At 48.5% G+C, this 12359-nt stretch overlaps 1 protein-coding gene across 40 annotated transcripts in view; it reads right to left on the minus strand.

Moving 5' to 3' along the window:
• The window catches only part of GP6 (glycoprotein VI platelet), a 242993-nt gene that overhangs the window by 149103 nt on the left and 81531 nt on the right, over positions 1 to 12359 (minus strand). For 15 of the 40 annotated variants that reach the window (XR_014806721.1, XR_014806722.1, XR_014806724.1 and 12 more), the window contains exon 1: positions 7152 to 7182. The exons of 14 other annotated variants lie outside the window; for them this stretch is intronic. Coding sequence is in view for 1 of the 26 variants with exons in the window: in XM_084962088.1 (XP_084818214.1) it covers positions 1407 to 1432 (26 nt within the window). In the remaining 25 variants the exon portion in view is untranslated. Of the gene's footprint in view, positions 1 to 1406; positions 1472 to 7022; positions 7183 to 12359 lie in introns of those variants that run through there. 11 more of the 40 variants (XM_084962089.1, XM_084962085.1, XM_084962083.1 and 8 more) reach the window with 4 other exon arrangements.

Consider the following 12359-nt stretch of genomic DNA (forward strand, 5'->3'; position numbering starts at 1 on the left):
GAGCCTCTCATACTGAGTGAAGTCAGAAAGAAACACCATACGGTATCACTTACATCTGGAATCTAATATACGGCTCAAATGAACCTTTCCACAGAAAAGAAAATCATGGACATGGAGAAAAGACTTGTGGTTGCCAAGGGAGAAGGGAGGGAATGGGATGGATTGGGAATTTGGGGTTAACAGATACAAACTCTTGCCTTTGGAATGGATGAGCAATGAGAGCCTGCTGTGTAGCACTGGGAACTATGTCTGGTCACTTATGGTGGAGCATGATAATGGGAGAAAAAAGAATATATACATGTATGTGTAACTGGGTCACCTTGCTGTACAGCAGAAAATTGAACACTATAAACCAGCTATAATGGCAAAAATAAAAATCATAAATGAAAAAAACAGGTTAAAGCTGAAAAAACACCCCCAAATTTTTTTTAAATGGAGAGGTAGCATTCATGGGTTGGAAGGCTCTGTATCACAGTATCAGCTCTTTCCAAACTGTTCAACAGTTTCCATTACAGGGAAGCAAAACTTGCCACCTCCTAGATGTCTCTTTGTCATGTGCATTATTTTGAGGCTGAAAACAACTGAGACCCAAAAGACTTGGGAAAAAACTTTTGCCTTTCTCCTTAACTGCCTAAAAATCCTCACAAAAAGAGTCTATTCTGGGAACAGAGCCATCACCAGAAATGTCGAGATGTGGCCATTTGGGCAAGTTACTTAGTCTTGCTGCATCTTTCCCACGAATACCTTTGAGAACAGTTGTTTGACTTCCTCTTGTTAATCTCTCTCATGTTACCTCAATTCCTAGACTAGTCAGAAGAACCTAGAAGGGCAAAGGAGTATTTCTCCCTCCTGGGCCTATGAAAATAAGATAAAACTCAAGGAAAAGGAATTGAAACAACAAGGTCCTTGTTGTGTAGCACAGAGAAAAATAGTCAGCATCCTCTGATGAATCCTAACAGAAAAGAATATTAAAGACAAGTGCATAAAAATAGAAGAATAAAACAATTCAACTGTTTTTAAAAATGAACAAAAAGACAAAAAGCAATCAAAAGACTTGGAAAAGGCATTTCAAAAAAAAAAAAAGAAATGCCCAAATAGCCAAAAAGCATACTGAAAGATTCCACCTCAGAGAAATGCGAATTTAGAAGACCATTAACAGAAAATGACGCTCCTACCAGAATGGTTAAAACTGAAGACAGGCATGAGCCCTGCTGCACCCAATGAAGCAGCAGTTTCAACATTCCCATTGCTGACAAGAGCTAAGTTGAGCAAACACTCCACTGCCCACCGTGACGGTGCTTTTCCCTGCAGCTGGCCAGGTGCACACGCTATGACACAGCAATCTCACCTCCGGTCAGAAACCCCACAGGCATCAGGGCTGAAGTTTACAGAAGATGCATGCTCACCTGCTCACAGAACCTTTATTCTTCATGCTCCCCAACTATCGCTGTCAAACTATACAGTAAGAGCCCTGAAATAGAATGGATTCCATTTATACAAAGTTCCTAACAAGCACAACTCACCTATGGTGGCAATTGTCACAAGAGTGGCTGTCTTTCCCCGACACCTCAAGGATGACAGTCAACACCTGTGGTGCTGGGAAAGTCGTCTGCTGGCCTGGTTAGTGATTACGTGTTGGTGTGACTGTATGCAGAAATGTACGTGGGTAATCACCAGAGTATGATTAATTACGACTGTCAGTGTTATCATGTCTAACCTCCCAGAGAGTTATTTATACACAAACAAATGCACAATCTTTTTTTTTTTTTTTTTTGTCTTTTTGCCTTTTCTAGGGCCGCTCCCACAGCATATGGAGGTTCCCAGGCTAGGGGTCCAATCGGAGCTGTAGCTGCCGGCCTGCGCCACAGTCACAGCAACTCGGGACCTGAGGCGAGTCTGCGACCTACACCACAGCTCACGGGAACGCCAGATCCTTAACCCACTGAGCAAGGCCAGGGATCGAACACACAACCTCATGGTTCCTAGTCGGATTCGTTAACCACTGTGCCACGACAGGAACTCCTATTTTTAAAAATTAAGTAGCATTGGGAGTTCTCGTTGTGGCTCAGCAGGTGAAGAACCCAACTAGTATCCATCAGGATGTGGGTTCAATCCCTGGCCTGGCTCTGGGGGTTAAGTATCTGGTGTTGCCGAAAGCTGCAACAGAAGGCTGGCAGCTGCAGCTCTGATTTGGTCCCTAGCCTGGGGACTTTCAAATGCCACAGTGCAGCCCTAAAAAAGCAAAAAAAAAAAAAAGAAAAAAAGAAAAAAAAAAGAATTTACACAGAGGATAAAATATGACTGTGTGAAACATTCACTTTATAAACATAACCCCCTGGAATTTCCATCGCGGCTCAGTGGTTAACAAATCCAACTAGGAACCATGAGGTTGCGGGTTTGATCCCTGGCCTTGCTCAGTGAGTCAGGGATCCAGCATTGCCATGAGCTGTGGTGCAGGTCGCAGAAGCAGCTCGGATCCTGAGTTGCTGTGGCTCTGGCGTAGGCTGGTGGCTACGCCTCCAATTAGCCCCCTGGCCTGGGAATCTCCATATGCCTCGAGTACAGCCCTAACAAAGACAAAAAGACAAAAAAAATAAGTAAGTGTAACCCCTTTGACCCGGATAATCTCCTTTACGTTTTTTGTAATCCCTGGTTTGGGTTTTTTGTGGGGGTTTTTTCGTTTGTCTTTTTAGGGTCGCACCCACAGCATATGGAGGCTCCCAGGCTAGGGGCTGAATCAGAGCTATAGCTACTGGTCTACACCACAGCCACAGCAACTCAGGATCTGAGCCGCGTCTGCAACCTACACCACCATTCATGGCAATGCCGGATCCTTAACCCACTGCGCAAGGCCACAGTTCAAACCCACATCCTCATGGATACGAGTCAGGTTCCTTAGCCACCGAGCCACCATGGGAACTCCCTGTAGTCCCCGTCTGTTCTGACGGTATTATGACCGTCAACATCCGAGCATCTACCCGGTGCAGCCACTATTACACGCTCTCCCACAGGCCACCTCCATTTCCTGCAACCATCTTACTGGTAAATCCTATTATCTACGCTTTGTATGATGAATCTGAGGCTTAGAGCAGTCGGTCTCCACGTGTGGCTCCCGGACCAGCAGCCTGATCAGGGGACTTGTGCAAATGCAGATTCTTTTTTTTAACCTTTTTTCAATGATTTTGTATTGTTTCTATTATAGCTGGTTTACAGTGTTCTGTCCATTTTCTGCAGTTCAGCACAAGTGACCCAGTCACACACACACACACACACATATATACATACATTCTTTTTTCTCACATTATCATGCTCCATCCTAAGTGACTAGATCTAGTTCCCAGGGCCACACAGCAGGATCTACTGCTTGCCCATTCCTAAGGCAACAGTTTGCCTCTATTAACCCCAGATTCCCAGTCCACTCCCTCCCCCTTGGCAACCCCAAGCCTGTTCTCCAAGTCTATGCATTTCTTTTCTGTGGAAAGGTTCCTTTGTGCCACGTATTAGATTCCAGACATAAGTGCTACCATATGGTATTTGTCTTTCTCTTTCTGACTCACTTCACTTAGTTTGAGAGGCTCCAGCTCCACCCAGGTGGCTGCCACCCAGTGGCATTAGGAAACACCGGTTCTCAAGCCCTACCCCAGACCTTCAGAATCAGCAACTCCGGCAATGGGCCCAGAACACCACGGTGTAACCAACATTCCAGGTGACTGTGGTTAAGGCTCATTTAAGGGCCGTGGCCCTGGGGAAACCAAGGCCCAAGTCCGCACATTCTCACACATCGCGGAGTTGAACTCACGCACCTGTGTTCTCCATCGCCGGCACATGTCAATCAAACAAGTAAAAACAAAAAGCTTCCCTCTTCGTGCATTCAAGGGGCCACACTGGGGATGAGCCGCAAGATGAAAAATCAACCGTTTACAAAGCACCCGGGCAACACTGCATCCCGGCAGCTTTATGATGCAAGACGTTACCATGTACGGAAACGGCTCATGATCATCACATGACACCTAAGACTCAGTGTTTACGCTACAATGCCAAGTCCCAAGAGCACAGTAACCAAAAATGAGAACAAGCAAATGATGTGCCCACTGCAGCAAGACCTACCATCACCTCCCATAACCTCCTCCAACGGCCAAGTTCCAGAAGCACGTACACCCTCAAAACCCAAGGGTTGTGTTCGAGTTTCCCTGCCATGGATGATTTTACCCTGTTATTGTCCTGTTTGCAATGCTGTCTCATCAATACGCACTTGGTTTTGTAAAGAAAAAAGAACAACAGGGATGAAGTTCCTGTTATGACTCAGCAGAAACGAATCCGACTAGGATCCTTGAGGATTGATCCCTGGCCTTGCTGAGGGGTTAAGGATCCAGCGTTGCCATGAGCTGTGGTGTAGGTCACAGACTCAGCTCAGATCTGCTGTTGCTGTGGCTGTGGTGTAGGCTGGCGGCTACAGCTCCGATTGGACCCCTTGCCTGGGAACCTCCTTATGCTACCAGTGCAGCCCTAAAAATTAAAAAAACAAGTTAAAAAAAAGGGGGGGGGGGGAATTGAGTCGCCCAGGCATAGCAAGTCGTCAAAAGGGACCACACGACGTCTGTAGGATAGGATACAGTTTCAGTTTCAGGAAGGTGGTCGGTGATGAGGTGAGAAGCCAGACTGAGTGAACCAGTTACACAGGAGTGAAGAGGACCTGGAGGCATATACAGCTCTTCCTAGAAACCTCCTGGGGAAAGTGAGAACCCAGGTTGCAGGTTTAAGAGCACCCAGGTGAAGCTCCTCGGCAAGTCCACAGAAGCTAGGAAGAATTACGTCTGACAGAATTCTAGATACAGAGAGTGAGCAGGGAAAAAGGTTTGCACCTTAAGACAGAGCAAACAGAAAACCAATGTGAAGCAGGCCGTTAAGGTAGGCAGGGAGTTCCCACCATGGCACTGTGGATTAAGAACCTGAGGGCAGCAGCTCAGGTCTCTGCAGGGGTGCAGGTCCAATCCCTGGCCCCGTGTAGTGAGTTAAAGGATTCGGCATTGCAACAGCTGCGGCTCGAACTCAATCTCTGGGCCCACAAACTTCCACATGCCGGGGGTGTGACTGTAAAAAACAAAAAAACAAAGGCAGGAGGTGGCCCTCTCTTTCTACCCAGAGCGCTGCTTAGGCACTGATCATTTCTTTCTAACCACAAGATGACCAGCTAGGATGGCACTAAGAACGGCTCACTTCCTGAACAAGGTAGGTCAGTACAAAACGCCCTCAGAGCCACGCGGGAAGACGAGCAGGGGAAACCTCAGGATCAGATGGTTCTCGGAGGGAGCTCTCCGGACCATCCACGAGATGGAGCTTAATTCCTTGAAAGAGATGTTAAATGCAAAAACCCAAACAAAGTCAGAAGCAAACAAAAGAGGAACTTGTGGTTTTGGACGAAGGGCTAAGAACGAACAGAGACGTTTCAGAAATTTCCCAGAGGGGAGCGTGTCGTCAACCCTCAGGTTTCTACGCTGACCCGGCTCAAGGAACAGGCTAAGTCGCTTCATTTCTGGTTTCTATTCCTGTTCAGCCAAGTGCCACACCTGAGCCCTGGGATGCCAGGAACACAGAGGCTCCTTGCCTGAGTGAGCGTGGCTTGTGGCCACAGCTGCAGAAGCACTCGCGCTTAGGCAATTCCCTCCAGTACCACCATCAAAGCGTTGCTCTCGCCCAGGATGAATGAGTACCAGGAAAAAGCGGGAGGCAGCAGCTCAAAGAGGGACTGGAGAGGGAGTTCCCACTGGGGCTCAATGAGCTAAGAACACAACCCAGTATCCCTGAGGATGGAGAGGTTTAGGCCCTGGCCACGTTCCGTGGGTTCAGGATCCAGAATTGCCACAAGCTGCAGTGTAGGTCACAGATGCAGCTCGGATCTGATGTGCCTGTGGTGTGGGCCTGCACCTGCAGCTGGGATTTATCCCCCTGCCTGGAACCTGCCCTATCATATGCCACAGGGGCAGCTCTAAAGAGAAAAACAGCAAGAGAGACTAGAGAGGTAGCCTTGTTAGATGAGTTAATAAAATGAGGAGTTCCCATCGTGGTGCATTGGAAACGAATCTGACGAGGAACCATGAAGTTGCGGGGTACATCCCTGGCCTTGCTCAGTGGGTTAAAGATCCAGCGTTCCCGTGAGCTGTGGTGTAGGTTGCAGACAAGGCTCAGATCCCACATTGCTGTGGCTGTGGTGTAGGCCGGGGGCAACAGCTCTGGTTAGACCCCTAGGCTGGGAACCTCTGTATGCTATGGATGCGGCCCTAGAAAGACTGAAAAAAAAAAAATGTTGATGATGTAGCCCACCCAAAGGAACTCTAGGTGAAAGGATTTTCCCTGAAAAGAGAGCAATTCTCTATTTCACACAGGTGTGGGTCATGTGAGGTTGAAGACCTAGGCTAGTAAACTTAAAAGCTGAGCCGACACAAGCCTGGGAGGCTCTGCTGCGAAAAGCAAAAGAAAAGTGAAGGCACCGGCTAAGAAGAAGCCATAGGAGGCAGCCTCGAACTATAGCATCGCTCAAGTCTCCCTTCCTCACTAGCAGCAGTAGTGTCCTCCAGTGCTCCGTCACCACAGGCATCCTGGGGGAAATACCAATAGGTAAAGCCACGACCACGTCACTGTCGCTCCCCCTTCATGACGGTGACACGTGCATCCACCTTTGAGCTCAGGGGCGGATGCCATCCCAAATTATAGATGAAAGACTGAGTAAGCCCTGCTCAGAACCACAGCAGAGGGCAAACACAGGGCAGGGGGGCCTGAGGGGTCTCTTTGGGGGCATGCAAACGTTCTGAAATTGGGTTATTATGACAGTTGCACAACCTTGAGTCAGCTAGGGCTCACTGTACACTTACAACGGGGGGATTTTGCAAGAGAGAAAGCCAACCCGCATGCAACACTTAAAAATAACACCAGGAAAAAATTACAGACAAAAACCACTGGCAGCTGCCCCCTCCAAATCGCTTTTTCTCGTCCTTATAAAGAGGGGGGGGGCTCAGCGTTAGGACCTCAAAACACCTTCCAGAAGTCTCCCGCCAGCCACTAAAATGAGCAACGTTCCGTGGTAGAAACTCAACCAGTAATTGCGACGGACGCCAGAGGCGGGACAGAGAAGCAGACAGGAGAGCTGTACTCACCCCCCCGGAGACTGGGATGGCGTGCGCTTGTGAGGCCCGCGTGCGCACGAACCCTCCAATAAGACGACGTCTTCTGCCAGCCCGGGCTCTGTGATTGGTCTTTGGCGTGGACCTTGGTGGGGGCAGGACTTCCGGCCCAGGAGGAAATGGGCGGGCCTCAATCTTCAAAACGAGGCTCACATGGAACCGGCCCGGGCCCCATCCCTGAGGATCCCAATTGAACTGGTCTGGGGAGTGCTGGAGGGAGCCAGGAACCTGCCAGCGCTCCCCAGGTGATTCAGATATGCAGCCTCGCAGCCACACCGGCCAGGTCAGGTTCTTCAGCCTAGGAACCACCAGCATGTTGAGATGGACGGTGCTTTGTTGGGAGGGTGGGGCTAGGGGTGGGGCTTTCCTGTGCCTCCTAGGTTGTTCAGCAACACGCCTGGTCTCTATCCACTAGAGGCCAGTTGTACCATCCTGTTCTGACCACCAAACACGTCTCCAAACGTCGTCAAAGGTCCCCCAGGGGACAAAAAACCATCCGACCTTGAGAACCACCGACATAGTTGCAATTAGCTGCCTCCCTAATCATCCCAGTTATATTCAGCATCCATAGGCTATCTTAAATGAAACGTGTATATCACAACAGTTAAGCTCATTTGTTCCAGAGGTGATGGTATTCATTTACAGCGACATTTAAATGTGTATTTTTTCACTGATTTTTTTTTTTTTTGTCTTTTTGTCTTTGTTGTTGTTGTTGTTGTTGTTATTGTTGCTATTTCTTGGGCCGCTCCCGCGGCATATGGAGGTTCCCAGGCTAGGGGTTGAATCGGAGCTGTAGCCATCGGCCTACGCCAGAGCCACAGCAACGCGGGATCCGAGCCGCGTCTGCAACCTACACCACAGCTCACGGCAACGCCGGATCGCTAACCCACTGAGCAAGGGCAGGGATCGAACCTGCAACCTCATGGTTCCTAGTCGGATCCGTTAACCACTGTGCCACGACGGGAACTCCTGATTTTTTTTTGTTGTTGTTAATTTGCACATATATTCATTTTAACACATTTTTGCCTATTGGAGAGCCAATGTTTTTTGAGGTAAAATAATTGAAAACTTGAAGACACTCTGGACTAGGAAATAGCCTATGGTTAGATAAGAGGGATGAAAGAATTCAGCAAATTGTTTGTGGTTTCTCTGGGTGGTTATGTTATCTTACAGGGCAAGAGGGATTTTGCAGAAGTAATTAAGTTTACTGATGAGTTGATGTCAAGATAGGGAGAGTGTCCTGGCTTATCTGGAGGGTCCAGCATAATTATATGACTGCTTCAAAGAGAAAGAAGCCAGAGGGATGGGTTAGCAGAGGAAATGAGGGATATGAACCCTCAGAGGGATTTAATGCATCGCCCCTGGTGATGAGGGTAGAGAGTAGGTGGGCACACATGCCAATTCTAAGAAGGAAGAGAATTCTGCAAACAACCTAGAGGATCCTGGAAGTGGATGCTTCGCGAGTCTTAAGAAGAGAGTCCAAACTGGATGACACCACAGTCAGAGTACTTAGCCAGCCCCTCAGGCTTCTGACCCAAAATCTGCACAAAATCTTTAAATTATTTGTGGGTTTTTTCCCAGGTAAGTCTTTTGTTTGGTTTGATTTTTTTCTTTTGGCTTGGAATTATCTCCCTGAGACATTTGCTGATTTCCCCAATTATGGGTCTCAGGTAAGAGAGAGAGAGAGAGATAATTGCAGGCTTACCTAATTTTGACTCTTAGGAGAAGTATGGAGAAGGGATAGAGACATAAAACACTGAGGTAAAAATGATGATGTCAACAACAATAATTGTGCTAATAATTGTTATAAAAATACATAAAATAAGTGAGACACAAGATGGAATATTACTCAGCCATAAAAATGAAACAGTGCCATTTGCAGCAACATGGATGGCTCTAGAGAGTATTATACTTAGTAAGTCAGACATTGAAAGACAAAAATGATACGGTATCTCTTATATCTGGAATCTAAAAAAGAATACAAATAAATCTATTTACAAAAACAGAAACTGATTAGAAACTGACAGAGAAAACAAACTTACAGCTACCAAAAGGGAGAAGAAAGGAAGAAGAGACAAATTAGGAGTATGGGATTAACAAGTACAAACTACTATACATAGCACAGCACTGTAAGCGATACTTTGATTAAAAAAAATTAGGGAGAGAGGACAAGATGGCGGAGGAGTAGGGGGACACGCTCGCCCTCTCCCACAAACACAACAAAAAAAGCACATCTACAGAATAAATGACTCGCACAGAACAGCAACCAATCGCTAGCAGAGGAACCTAAACTCCAGTAACGGCTAGAAGTTCGTGACATTACTGGGCAGAACGGGAGAAAAGAGGAGAGTGAGAGAAGGTGAATCCGAGTGGGACAGGCGCTCCTGAAAGGGAACTGCGGAGGAGAAAGGGATCCCACACCCTGGAAAGTCACCTACCGGGGGAAAGATCAAACGAACCGGAGGAATCTCCAGATGCAGAGAAGAGTGTAGCAGTAAGTGGGAGTACAGAAAAGCCGATCAAGAACCCAACGGACCATCTGAACTACGGGCACAGTCACCAAAAATTGAGACACCTGGGTGGGGGCTGGGCACCGAATCCTCGGCTCCAGAGGTTAGTCCCCGAGAAAGGGCCAGGGGACGCCTGGGTGGGGCTGGGCACCGAGACCTCGCCTCTGAAGGTTAGTCCCCGAGAAGGGGCCGGGGGAACGCCTGGGTGGGGGCTGGGCACCGAATCCTCGGCTCCAGAGGTTAGTCCTCGAGAAAGGGCCAGGGGACGCCTGGGGGGAGGCTGGGCACCGAGACCTCGCCTCCGAAGGTTAATCCCTGAGAAAGGGCCGGGGGACGCCTGGGGGGGTGGTGGGCACCGAGACCTCCACTCCAGAGATTAGTCCCCAGGCTAGGGGGGTGGGGCAGAGCGGAAACTGCTTGGGAGGTCTAGAAACCATTTGACAGGGCAGAGACTGCCTGGGAGACTAGAAAACAAAGCTGTCGCAGAGGAAGGGAGCAATACTCTAGGAGCAGGGAAGTGGAACGCCGCATAAGAGGGAACCTGGGAGAAGAGCCTGGTCTGCGCCCGTGCTGGGGAGGGGAGAGAAGAAGGGGTGGGTCCCCATAGAATACCCCCCACGCCACAGCAAGCTTACAGGCGCGCTAGCTAGCTGAAAGCTGTGCTTCCCAGTGCATCCCCTCCCCCCACCCCCGCCACACCCTACGCTCTCACGGACCTGGGGCTGCCTGCCATCCAGGAGGGCTGGCCTCAACAATTGCCTGAAGCCTACCACTGCAGGGGCTGTCCCTGCACAGGCCTGCTTGCCTTTTGGAGGGGCTGCACTTCCGCAGAGCAGCACCAAACACCACCAGCCCCCGAGAAAAGGCCTGCAAGCCCAGAAAAGCTAGAACAAGCTTAGCCAGGCTGTGAATAGATCGGCCTAATTCTCAGACGGTTTTTCTGAGTCGGGTTGCCCCGGGGAGGAGTCCCTTGGGTTTCCAACGGCCCTGCTACCTGCCCAAGCCCCCAGGGGATGCTCTAGTGGACCAGCTGCATAGGACTGCCAGCTCCAGGCAGGACCCCCTGCAGCCCAGAAAAGCTGCAACAAGGCTGGCCAAGTCGGGAAAAGATCTCAGACGGTTTTTCTGAGTTGGGCTGCCCTGGGGAGGAGCCTCTTGGGTCTCCAACGGCCCTGCTACCCGCCCAAGCCCCCAGGGGGTGCCCCACTCCCGTGAAATAACTGCTCAGCACCACCAGCCCCCTGGAAGAGCCCCTGCAGCCCAGAAAACCTGCAACAAGCTCGGCCAGACTGTGAAAAGATCCGCCTACATTCTCAGGCTGTCCTTCTGAGTTGGGCTGCCCTAGGGAAGAGCCTCTTACGTTCTCAGTGACCCAGATAGCTGCTCCAGCCCCCAGGGGGTGATGCACCCCTGAAGAGCAGCTGCCCAACACCGCCAACCCCCTGCAAGAACCCACAGCCTAAAAACACCAGAGCAAGCTCTGCATGACCAAGTGAAATCTGCTACCATCGTGGTGTGGACCTCCCAGTCCTGTCTGCCCTCAGGAAGCCCTCCTTTGCTTCACAGAAACACTGTTAGCCCCATCAACACTCCAGAAAAGCCACACGGCCTCAAAAAAGATTGACCAACAACACCAGCCCTCAGGAAATATTCCACGGCAGTGACAAGGCAAACACTGCCCGATCACGGAGAGTACAACTCCCTCAGGAGAAAGAAAACAACAAGCAAGATGAAGAAGCTGAGAAACCACCCCCAGTCAAACCAACAGGAGAACTCACCTAAAACAGTCAACAATGAAACAGATCTCTGCAGTCTGACAGACCTGGAGTTCAAAAGAGAAATAGTGAAAATACTGAAGGAATTAAGAGAAGATATGAACAGTAATGCAGATACCCTCAGAAAGGAGCTAGAAAATATAAGGAGGAGCCAAGAAAAACTAGAACATTCATTTGCAGAGATGCAAACTGAACTAGGGGCAGTAAAAACCAGAATGAATAATGCAGAAGAACGAATCCGTGATATGGAAGATAGAATAATGGAAATCACTCAATCCGGTCAACAGACAGAAAACTGAATCAAAAAACTGGAAAGCAATATAAGAGACCTATGGGATAATGTAAAGCGGGCCAATCTACCCATAATAGGAATTCCAGAAGGAGTAGAAAAAGATAAGGGAATGGAAAATAAATTTGAAGAAATTATCGCTGGAAACTTCCCAAATCTAAAGGATACTGGATTCAAGATACAAGAAGCACAGAGGGCCCCAAGCAAACTGAACCCTAATAGACCCACACCAAGACACATCATAATAAAAATGGCAAAAGTTAGTGATAAAGAGAGGATCCTAAAGGCAGCAAGAGAAAAGCAGAATGTTACCTACAAGGGAACCCCCATAAGAATATCAGCTGATTTCTCTACAGAAACACTACAGGCCAGGAGGGAATGGCAAGAGATATTTAAAGTGCTCAAAGGAAAAAATATGCAACCTAGAATACTCTATCCAGCAAGAATATCATTTAAAATAGAAGGGGAAATAAAAATTTTTCCCAACAAGCAAAAACTTAAAGAATACAGCAACACAAAACCCAGGTTAAAGGAAATATTGAAAGGGCTTCTCTAAACCAAAAAGAAAGGAAGGAAAGGGAAGAAAAAAGAGAAGAAAAAAAAAAGA

This window comes from Sus scrofa, chromosome 6, assembly GCF_054392235.1.
Source record: "Sus scrofa isolate SSC_HxYL_T2T_F1_AM1 chromosome 6, Sscrofa_HxYL_maternal_Yorkshire_Landrace_v2.0, whole genome shotgun sequence".
NCBI lineage: Eukaryota > Metazoa > Chordata > Mammalia > Artiodactyla > Suidae > Sus > Sus scrofa.